We start from the raw sequence: 11,571 nt of genomic DNA, 5'->3' as shown, positions 1-11,571 counted from the left end.
TCAAAACCACCCAAAACTAAGAGTCTGATCCGTCGAACGAGGTTCGAAGAAAATCAGGAGTGGTTGGCTGCCTAGAGGAGAGGATTCTTGAGTCGTAGATTATAGAGTAAATTCTAGAGTAGAAATTCTACTCCAACTAGACGCTTGGCGCAGAAGAAGGATCTTTTCTTGCCGTTCGTGCGGAGGATAGTGTTCCGAAGCGGACTTGTCGTTCCAAGAAGCAGGCAACAACCTCTACTCTTTTTCCTATTCTACACAGATTCGGAAGTTTGTTCCAAACAGCCTCCAACACCATGGAACATTGCACTGATTCCCAACCTCCTAGCTACGGGGTTCAACGGCTGATGCCCCATCCTCATCTCTTCCTTGCAACGTTCCAACCACTACTTCTTCTGGGGATGTCGTTATTCGTTCGGCGCTTTCCATATCTTCCAACACTGGAAAACGAATCGCCAAGTCATCTGCTGCCCCTCGTTCTTGTATGGAATCTGGCTCCTGCGAATCGCTTGTCAATGACTCATGGTCATCTTCCATATCCATAGATCCCATAGCAGCAGCCGTCAAAGCCGTATTGTATCTACTCGCTTCTTCTTCGTCTTCTTCGCGATGTGTTCCTCTTCCCATTTCTTCATCGTCACTGCCGTCGTCTTCCACATCGTACGGATCCAACACAAAATCCCGGCGACAGCAGGGACAACAAGGACCTTGCCGTTGTTTCAAAATCCATTGCTCCATGCACGAAACATGAAAGACGTGTTCACAAGCCGGATTGGAAGACCAGACAATGTCACTGCCTATGCTGTAATTGCCCAAACAAATACTGCAAACATTGGGCGCCTGTCGCAGCTCCGGGGGTTCTTTGGAGTCCGAAGCCACGACGGAGAAAAGGGTGTTGGTACTCGCGGACCAACCAGGTTTGGGGACTTCAATCATTAACAAATCTTCATCCACTGCTTTGACCGGTTGGGAGGGTTCTTCGTTGTTGTCAGCTGAAGTCATGTGGTCGCCGATTCCAAGATTGTGGTCTCCAAATCTGCAGGTAAGTGAAGGGAGCCGCCAGATCCTTCCTCTGTCGTAGTTTGAAATTTCGAGTTGGAAGACATACTATCCGATAAACTTGTCTCTCGCAAATGGGGGAAGTTCTCTTCCTTCAGGCTCTGTTCAATGGAAAGGAGGCACATCGAAAAGTGACCCGTGAGAATTCACAACCCCCAGGACGGATCCAAACAAAAAGAACCTCACACTCCATTTCTGTCCAAGTGAAGACACACACACCTACACCTACACACACACAAATACAAAGACACATACAAAGCTTACCATTCGGACAGGGGCAAACAATTGCGCCAATCTCGCTTTCCGTTCTTCTCGTACTTTCCGTCGCGCCGCTCGCGATTCTTGTCGATGCAAGCGTTGCGAAGCCCTGAGGGCTTGGGAAATACCCGCCAATTCCAATTCCGTAAGCGCCGTAGCCGCCGTTCTTCCCAATACAATCGAATGTAGTACAGGACGGGAATAACAAAACACAAGCCCAAAACACACAAGTACAAAATGGTCAAAATGGTACGACCGCGGTGATTGGTACCCACGTACAATCCTTGGGAACGGGAGTCTTCGCTTTGTAAGAGGCGATCCAGGCGGAGTGAGAGACTTTCGGTAGGAGGGAGCGGCACGTCCATGGGGCTATCCTTCCAAAAGGATGTCATGGTTTTGTCTCGTGAGTGTGCCTATTGGTGTAGTTGGGTTCTAAGGGAACAAAGGAAGGTTTCGTTCCAGAGAGAGAGAGAGGGGGGGGGGAGTCGACGAATGAATCCTCTGGATGTTGGCCAAGGAGTTTCTCTTGCGACTTGGAGGTGGACTCTCCGTTCCTTAGGTGAACCTTCTTCTGGATCCAGAAAACAATGTGGTGCCGCAAGTGACACACATGAGAACCTCCAGGATGCATACGTGCATCGTCGGAATTCTCTGTTGTGTTGTTGAATTCTCTGTGTGCAGCGTGCTTGTCCGTGTCACACCTTTATGTAAATACATACTTCAGACCTGTAGAGGATATTGCTTCTCTCTAAATTCAATGCAGTCCCGACAAGCTGCGATGCCAAGAAGCACTCATCGGACGACGTCTGGGGTGCCAACATCCGAAACTATCTGGGAAGCTTCACTCGTGCCCGCTCTTACTGGAGACTATTTGACAGTAAAAACACTGAGGGAGCAAAGGAACTACCACTGTATCAAGCAACTTTAGCTAGTAGCTATTCATGTTTCAAGCTGAATGGAACATGCGACGAAGGTTGATGGATTCGAATGCTACGAAGTGATCGTTCTTTCGTGCCTTGTCGAAAATAAGAATAGTTATGGAATGTTGCTTCGCGTGATTGTCGGGGTGGTGAATATCGTGGTGTGGTCGTCCTTCTCTTTCTTGGGATTGGGACGAGCACTGTCGTAGTCTTTTCTCGCGCTGACGTATGTGGACTGGACCTCTGTTTTCAACTGCCATTTGGGCTATCCAATCAGTTTTCGGGATCCTCAAGTTCCATCAGTGCCATTGGTCGAGAGGGAGACCTCCGATCGCAGTGAATACATAAAATAATACCACAATAAATGAACATTCCACCACAGATTATTGTCAAAACACGGTGTTTGAAACTATTTTCTATCTTTAAATACACCACTCCCCACTGGCTGACAGACTTGATTGCCTTTTGGAATCTTGACAGACTGACACCAATAGATCGCGAAAACAGACAATTTCAACGTGGTGGTGTCAGGTGCATTGGCACAAGCCCTCCTCGTTCGAGAACAAAGAGATTACCACGACCGACCGCACAGATTCGCTACCACCCATCCAAACGGACTCTACAGACTCGTCACAATGAAACTTCTCAGTCTCCTTAGTCTCTTGTCAGTCGTGACGGCCTTTGGTGTCAAGCCCCACCCACGTCGTCCCTTGACGCAACAGGCACCGGAATCCGCCTTCGAGAAGAAATCGACCGCCGCGTCGTCGCCCTTGTTTCGAGATCCCACCTTGGTGCGAGGAGGAGCCGTTCCTGGATGGGCCGCCTACAACAGTGCCTTGGACAAGAATCCCTTGACTGCCAAGGCCTGCACGTCGTTGGTAGGATGGGCGTTGGGAGACTTTTTGGCACAAGTAAGTCGCGGTGTTTTGTGGTGTAGAGATGTAGTGGTGGTTGGTGGTGGTGACTGCTAGAAGCGTCAAGGAAAGTGGATACTAGAGGACACTAGTTGATACTAGCTCCTGATCTCCTCGAAGCTTTCCAAGCAGTCTTTGCTCGAAAAGATACCATCTGCAACTTGTGCTCAACTGAACCATTTTATTCTTTTGCTCGCTTTCTCGTTAGGTATTTATCACCAAGGAGCCAACCTTTGACATGGCCCGTTTCGTTACGCTCTCTCTCTTTGGATTCCTCTACCATGGACCTTCCGGACATTACTTTTACAACTGGTTGGATAGCAAGATTCCCGGCAACGACTTGTCGTCAGTTGTAAAGAAGGTTGCCTTTGATCAAGTCATTTGGTGTCCCATCTTCATGACGGTCTTTTTCACCTACTTGGGATTAGTCAAGGGGGACTCCTTTTCTGTGATTGGCGAAAAAATCAAGAACGATCTCCTTACCGCCTGCAAGGGATCGTGGCAAATCTGGCCCGCCGTGCACTTGATCAATTTCAAGTTCATCTCCACCAAGCACCGATTGGTCTTCATCAATGGAGTGCAAATTGCCTTTAACATGTTCTTGTCCTTGATTGGATCCAAAAAGTAAAGCGTGTGAGCAAGGCATGTGTGTGGAAGTGAGTGGGAGTAGCTAACACTAACGTAGACATTCTCAACCTTCCCATCTATAGTTTTGTGGTCTAGTGGCTTTTGGTCCATGTTATGCCTCTCTTCTCGCAACGGCTTCTACATTGTGATTACCAACAACTCCGAGTCTGCTGCAGACACTACTATAGACACTACTGCAGCTGCGGTTCGAATCCAATCTTGCTTTGTACTCCGCTCGGTCTGGTCGGTTAGTGTCAACGTGGAAGGATTGGGCTCGGAGTCACCTGCGCTGGCTCGTGTGTTCAACGCGAGCGTAGAGCTCGAACATTCGAATTTCTTGAATTCCGCACACCCGAACTACGCCCACAGGACCGCAAATTTACCTACTAGTAGTGGCGGGCCACGCTGGCCAGTTTGGGGCCCAGCAAAACAACGCATCCGATGCTCACAAAATTGCATGTTAGTGGCACATCCCCACGATGGCTCCGTCGTACATCACTCCCGAGAAGGCTGACGTCAAGGATCACTCTTCTTCTTCCCCAGAAGATACAGAAGAAGTATCCACTGCATCCCCATTGGGAATCCTCCCGTGGAGCTACTTTTACCGATCTCCTGCCGTAGCAGCAGTCTCCCCCGAGAACAACAAGTCGGCTTCCCCATCTCCATCCCAAACCGAGAACTTGCCCTCCGAAGGAGAAGACACGTCTTTGGAACAGGATACGGATCAACTACTCTTGAACCTGAATCATGTCGCTGATGCAACGTGTCAGTTCTCTCGTGGTCCTCGCCCGGTGGTCACTCCCTACTCTGGCAGCAACAACAAGAATCGTCGACGGCAAGTGATTTGGGGTGTCGTTTTTCTGTGTGTGACGGTTCTCGCCATTGCATTGTTCGTATTGTTGTGGGGAATGAATGTGTTTACATCGCCCCGTTCCAAAGCAGTTTCCATCCGAGGAGGAATAGGTGCTAGTCCATTCCCTAGCGAGGCCCCTACTAGTAGTTTGCCGTTGCCCTCCCTGGCGCCCACGCAACAAACACTGGCACCCACGACGACGGCGCCGAGTACAATTCCCACTCATGATCCCAGTATATCGCCTACGTTGACACCTTCCTTGACACCTTCCACACCCCTTCCAACGGTCTCTCCCACCCGACCCCCCATTTCGGCTGACAAGGCCCATTTCGGCTGACAAGGCCTTTCGCTTGCGTTTGTATTGGCGGGAGGACTTTTTTTGGCAAGAAGAAGATGTGGAACGGCAGTGGTGTCTGGAATGTACCACCTGTGAGGAGTGGACCACATCGGATACGGGACAAGGGTGTATCGATGCCAACCGGCATGACTCTACGGACTGCAAAGAGGGAGATCAGCTGTGGATTCAAAATTGCAATGGTTTTCGACAAGGAAGTTCGGGGAATGCTGTCTTTTCCCTCCTTCGCCACAACCACGCCGATCAATTGAAGGTTTGGAAGAAGGACTTGTGTTTGGAACGACTGTCGGGATCCAATCGCATCTTAGTCTTGCAAGAATGCAATGCCTGGAACGATCGTCAATTCTTTGTCGGTTTTGACTTGGAGCGACCCTTTGTGTTGAAACGTGGATTCAAGCGCGCGATGGCGAAGAGCGATGTTTTACTCAACATCATCATCCCAAACCGAACGAAATCCTCTTTTTGGAGAGTTTGTGAACGTGCTTACACATGGGATACGGCGTATTGGGAAGCGCTGGTGGAGGAGGCGTGACCAAGTAGGGCAGACCACTGACTCGTACATGTGGGCGGTGCAAATTTGATGGTGGTTCCTGTTGGTTGTAGATGAGAGCAGAACCAGTGATCGCAGTGGTTTGGATCGAGGCGTGTGACTGTCCAGGTTGCCTCCGAGCGAGGCTGCAGATATCACAACCATTTGCAACCATCTCAAGATATCTATTGATTTTCTATTCTTTTGTTCCTTCAGATCCTTCTTGCAGTAGCTTTGGTGCCGATGATTCATGGTGCCGGTCTATTGCTGTAGTTTGTGGTTTTTCACCCAACCGACCCCTCTCGTACGCCTACCATCAGTCTCAGATTCTTCTTTCCCTCTTGCATATTGTTTCGTAGGATCTTTCTGGTTGCGAAGAGGAGGTGGGGACCATCTGCGCTTTTCATTCCAGGTGATTTCTTCCTGCCTCGATTTTTGCTCCTCCTTTTGTTTCCGGAATCTTCCGTTCCTTCTCTAGAACATTGGTGATACATTTTTCTTGTTATTTGACACTCTTGATGCGCGCTTCCACTTCGACCAACAAGTCGCCTTTGGCATCGGGACAAAAGTGTGCTCCCTCCCCGGGTTGCACAGGATACCAATGCCCCACCTGATATTATGGGACGTCGGCAATGGACATAGACGGTTCCCATGGGATCATCGACGGACAATTTGTCGTGGTCAAAGAGGACGGCACTCCAATTCCGGATGTTGGGTGCGTCGTTTTTTCCAAGACGGTGCGCGTAATGAGATGTTGTGGCCATATCGGGTGGAGGGATTTCTTGACGATGGGGGTGGTACCCAATTTGGTACTGCCCAAGTGCACTACCACGTAGGGGTCGGAGGTGTGGCTTTGCCAAACAAGTTTTGATCCTTGGCGACCAAATTGCGACCTTTTCGAATGCGCACGCAAATGTCGACCAAGGCAATTCCCGACCCACGGCGAATCAAGGGCGGGCGGGGAGCTGGCAAAGAAGTACTTGCACTACTACTATCATTGCCGGCCGGTGGATGCGCAGTTTCGCGCGAGTAGGTAAAGAGACTGCTGCGACGACGAGCGCCACTGGATTTGTGGGAAGTCTCCAAGATTCTCCTCCATCACCAAGTCGTCGTACAAGACGAAGAAGACACCACTTGCAATCGCCTTTTGCAAGACTTGTCCGACCAACCACTTTGAAAGGCCCCTGACGACCAGGGCGCTTCCGCGTTGCCAAAGTGTAAGATGATCCAGGACCCAAGGGTCGCCAGGGCCGTCGTAAAACTGCAAATGACCCATTTTTCCACCGAGTGACTCGACGGTGGAATGGAGGGATCTTGCAAGGTAAAGGCGGCGTTGGCAATTACCAACAAGCCCCCCAAGGTTTCACCGCACAACAAACAAAGGGCGGACAGGCCCATGTACACGCGCGATAGGGTCAAGAGGTCGCCTCCTTCAATGGGGAAGAGGAGTTGGAGCATGATGCTGTAAGGGAGGGCGTTGGAGCAGTTTTGTTTGGTGTGAGAAGATCCTTGTGAAGGGTGCTCTTGAAGGCTTGCTGGGATGGCAGGAAAAGGCAATGAGCTCTCGCGTGGTTATCTTTCTCGGGAAAGAATGGAAGGTTTGTAAGCTTCAATGTAGTGGCACCAGTAAGAAGATGCACCCGTACAAGGGTTTGCGTTGTTGCTGTGCCTGTGATAACATTTGGGGTGAGTTGCATGCAATCTCTGCACACCGAAGCGAAGTCCTCTATGCTTCGCACCTGGAAGTGACTCTGTGTCCCGTCGTTGGGCCTCATCGATACTAACCATATGTATATTTGTTATGGCGTACACTACTACTTATATGCCCCGAAGCACGTTTACACTTCGAATCGTTTTTTAGTACTCCACCTCGTCCCACCTTTTCAACTGAATGTTAGGAAAAATAAAATTGAAATGGAATCATCATCACCTCCAACCTTTGTTCCTTCCGTTGGATTTGGCATGGCCTCTCGTCGTGACTGGTTGACTATGAATTAATCACTATCCACAAACGGATCGTCGCGTAGAGACTCGTCTGGAAGTCTTGGTTGACGGGGTGCTGGTCGTCCTTCTTCTTGCTGTTCTTGCTGTTGTTGTTCTTGCTGTTGTTGTTCTTGCTGTTATTCATATTGTTCCCTCCTTCCCTTCCTTCTGCTATGCTTGGCGTGGTACACCTAGTAGTATAGCAGGTTTCGTTGTACTAGCCGCCGCAGGCGTTCTTGTTTCTCCTCGTCCCGGATCGTCGTATTCGGGCCTGAATGGTCTTGGGACAAGCCATGCAACAAATCCTGAACAGCTTGAGAACGTTGTTGGGAGGGTGATGGGAGGAGGTGAGTTCTTCTGGACTTTGCGGTGGGTGAGGAAGAAGAAGCAGCAGCAGCAGCTCGCTTCGAATGGGTGTTCGTTTGTTCTTCGTAATGACAGATGATTGGCCAATTGGGAGGATTGTCACTGTCCTGATGCTCCTCGTCCTCCTCCTCGCTGCTGCTACTGCTGCTGTCATCGTCCTTGGCAAAGGGCAAACGGAACATGGATCGTTGACGTTTTTGTTGCTTCAATTGACGAGTAGAAACAGGGTGGTTGATAGAAGTAGTAGTAGCCGGGTAGAAGTAGTCGTAGATGTGAGCGGGGTTTTTTCAAGGTAATGATGGAAGGAAGGGGTGTGACTGCATCGTCTGGTCCGTGGTGGACTCTTCCTTTTGAGGAGGAGGAGGAGGATGCGTCACTTGCCTCATTTCTTGTTTTTGATTGACACTCATGACAACATCCTTTTCTTCTGAACTATCTTCTTCTGTAGTAGTCTTGGTTGTAGGGTTGGAAATCACGGTTGTCGTCTTGGAAGAAGGATCCAAAGCTTGCCCGGAGTGCTTCTTGGCTGCTGCTGCTGTCGTTGTTGTTCTTCTTGGCAGTCGTCGTCGTTGTCGTCTTGTGTTTTGCGGCCCATTGCAAGAGGGAATCTTCCGAGGATGACTGTGACAAAAAGGGTCGCGATGCCTCTTTGGGTCGATTCGTCGTAGTGCGAGTAGCAGCAGCAAGTAGCAGCAGCAGCAGCAGCAGGATCCGGAGCGTTGGCATTCCTCTTCGTCGTTCTCGTCTCCTCTTGACAAAAGGAAGAGGCGTCCGACTCGTTTGGAATTTCTTTTCTCTTGGATTTATTGTTCTTGGAGGAGAGGCGGAGGAAGTAGTGTCACAACAATTACTCCTAGGTGACGAGCGTTTGTGCGATTTGAAAGGAGGAGTCTTGCGTGCCGATGGCGGACTGCGACGATTGGTACTACTAGTAGTTGCAGTCGTAGTAGGACGTTTTCTGTGTGGCCGGCGCCTCCGCTGGCTGCTGCTGCTGCTGCTGTTGCTGCTGTTGCTGCTGCTGATTTGCGAACAATACTCGCCAATCCTCCCGGCACATTCCGAACCACCAATGCCACATCGTCGGCACTGATGGTGGACTTGCGTCCTGCATGCTGCGCAAAGGCGTGTGCGTCAGGTACCAAAATTTGATGAAAGAATTGCCACGTCAATTCGGTGAGAGCGCGAATGGCACCCGTTGTGGTGCGGGTGCCGTGGGCGCAATCGTCCTTCAATACAATTGGAGAATGGCGTATTCCAAGGCGCGCCGCCGTTCGAGGAGGCTGGCGTCGTTCTTGTGGTTCATGAGGCGCACGGTACGAGCAAAAATTGAGCCTCTCTCCAAAACTATAATATATACACACAACTCACTCACACTCTAGCTGCTGGCTCGCAGCTAGCAGCTAGCAGCTAGTCGCTAGTCGCTTAGTAGCTCCTCGTTTGCGTTCGTTTTCTGGAAGATTCATGCCTTTCATAGCATTGCGCTTTCCGTCTGGCCGACGGCCGGAGACAACGAGTGTTGAGCATGACGTCAACAACAACATTGGCGAAAACCCACGCGCCCGTGTATAGCGCCTAGTAGGGAATAGCACTACTCCTAGAGTTTCATAGTCTTCTCTCTCCTTTCGATCATGGCAATGAGAAGGAGATTCCTCGATCTCTCTTACGTCTTGTTCGGTCGTGCTAAAACCGGAACGGCGCTCGTCCTGCAATCATCTTCGTTCTGGAACGACCTGACTCGTGCCTGCGTGGCTGGCTCCCCCGCTCCCACAATAGCAGTGACAAAGTAGAACGTAAAGGGGCGGGGCCACTATATACTGCACCCACATACTAGGTTGCCATAGTGTTGGATTGGGCAGCGGGACGAGGATGAGGACAGTGACTGGCAAAAAAGTAAGAGTACAGGAAGTGTGTTGTGTTATAATAATGATAGTCTACTTCCCATAGATAGAACAGAGCTGCAGGGTCGTGCTTCCTACACATAAAGAAACTTACACATCCAAAAGCTCCAACAATCAAGCGGTTGTCGACTTCCAAGTCACAAGTGTAGTCTTCTCCAAATAACGTTACGATGCTTCATCTCTTTTCCAGAGGCATGGAATCAGCCTTCTTCCTCTCTTTTCCGCTCGTTCCATAACTCGCTCTAATCTACACCCCTACAACAACCCTTCGATTTGAACTATCATGTCATCCCCAGCTATGACACAAAATTGCTGGGGCTGGGGCCCCCACATCCCGAAAATATTGTATGCTTGCTTCTTTACGGTTGGAAACATTCCATTGCGACAAGGATTTTTCTTTCAATGCTCTGCAGTCTCGAAACATTGAATCCATGTTAATCACATTGGAGACGTCCCATTGCGACAAGGACTCTCCAGTCAACGAAGTGCAGCCATGGAACATTTCACTCATGTCGGTCACATCGGAGACGTTCCAATGCCAGAACGAATCTCCAGTCAACGAAGTGCAATCAGCAAACATCCCAAAACATTGTGGTCACATTGGAGACGTTCCAATGCCAGAAGAGTACAGGAAGTGTGTTGTGTTATAATAATGATAGTCTACTTCCCATAGATAGAACAGAGCTGCAGGGTCCGTGCTTCATACACATGAAGAAAACTTCCACATCCAAAAGCTCTGACAATCAAGCGGTTGTCGACTTCCAAAGTCACAAGTGTAGTATTCTCCAAATAACGTTACGATGCTTCATCTCTTCTCCAGAGGCATGGAATCAGCCTTCTTCTTCTCTTTTACGCTCGTTCCATAACTCGCTGTAGTCTACACCCCTACAACAACCTTCGATTTGAAGTATCATGTCATTCCCAGCTATGACACAAAATTGCTGGGGCTGGGGCCCCCACATCCCGAAAATATTGTATGCTTGCTTCTTACGTTGGAAACATTCCATTGCGACAAGGATTTTTCTTTCAATGCTCTGCAGTCTCGAAACATTGAATCCATGTTAATCACATTGGAGACGTCCCATTGCGACAAGGACTCTCCAGTCAACGAAGTGCAGCCATGGAACATTTCACTCATGTAGGTCACATTGGAGACGTTCCAATGCCAGAAGGATTCTCCAGTCAACGAAGTGCAGCCATGGAACATTGTATTCATGTTGGTCACATTGGAGACATTCCATTGCAACAAAGGGGACTCTCCAGTCAACGAAGTGCAATCAGAAAACATGCATGTCATGTCTGTCACATTGGAGACGTCCCATTGCGACAAGGATTCTCCAGTCAACGAAGTGCAACCAGAAAACATCTCCTGCATTTCTGTCACATTGGCGACATTCCATTGCGACAAGGACTCTCCGGTCAACGAAGTGCAGCCTTGAAACATCGCTTGCATGTCTGTCATATTGGAGACGTCCCATTGCGAGAAGGACTCTCCAGTCAACGAAGTGCAATCAGAAAACATCCAGCTCATGTCTGTCACATTGGAGGACGTTCATTGCGAACAAGGAGGTCTCCAGTCCAACGACCTGCAACCATAAAACATCTCCTGCATGTTGATCACATTGGAGACATTCCATTGCGATAAGGACTCTCCAGTCAACGAAGTGCAGCCATGGAAACATTTCACTCATGTCGGTCACATCGGAGACGTTCCAATGCCAGAAGGAATCTCCAGTCAACGAAGTGCAACCAAAAAACCATGCACTTCATGTTGGTCACATTGGAGACATTCCATTGCGAGAAGGACTCTCC

General features: G+C 49.5%; 1 protein-coding gene across 1 annotated transcript; it reads left to right on the top strand.

Moving 5' to 3' along the window:
• Positions 1-2,869: 2,869 nt before the first annotated feature.
• Positions 2,870-3,776, top strand: LOC144193197 (PXMP2/4 family protein 4-like). The gene is made up of 2 exons (XM_077711973.1): positions 2,870-3,145; positions 3,357-3,776. The coding sequence occupies exons 1-2, from the start codon at positions 2,870-2,872 to the stop codon at positions 3,774-3,776; spliced, it is 696 nt and encodes a 231-aa protein (XP_077568099.1).
• The last annotated feature ends 7,795 nt before the right edge of the window (positions 3,777-11,571 follow it).

This window comes from Stigmatopora nigra, unplaced genomic scaffold (assembly GCF_051989575.1).
Source record: "Stigmatopora nigra isolate UIUO_SnigA unplaced genomic scaffold, RoL_Snig_1.1 HiC_scaffold_180, whole genome shotgun sequence".
Lineage (NCBI taxonomy): Eukaryota > Metazoa > Chordata > Actinopteri > Syngnathiformes > Syngnathidae > Stigmatopora > Stigmatopora nigra.
Note: the sequence above shows the minus strand (reverse complement) of the source record. Positions and strands in the feature narration are given on the sequence as shown.

Bases quoted from the DNA above. Each gene is read 5' to 3' on its own strand.
- LOC144193197 (XM_077711973.1), top strand. From the start codon at position 2,870: ATGAAACTTCTCAGTCTCCTTAGTCTCTTGTCAGTCGTGACGGCCTTT. The intron at 3,146-3,356 runs GTAAGTCGCGGT...CTTTCTCGTTAG, and splicing joins TGGGAGACTTTTTGGCACAA to GTATTTATCACCAAGGAGCC.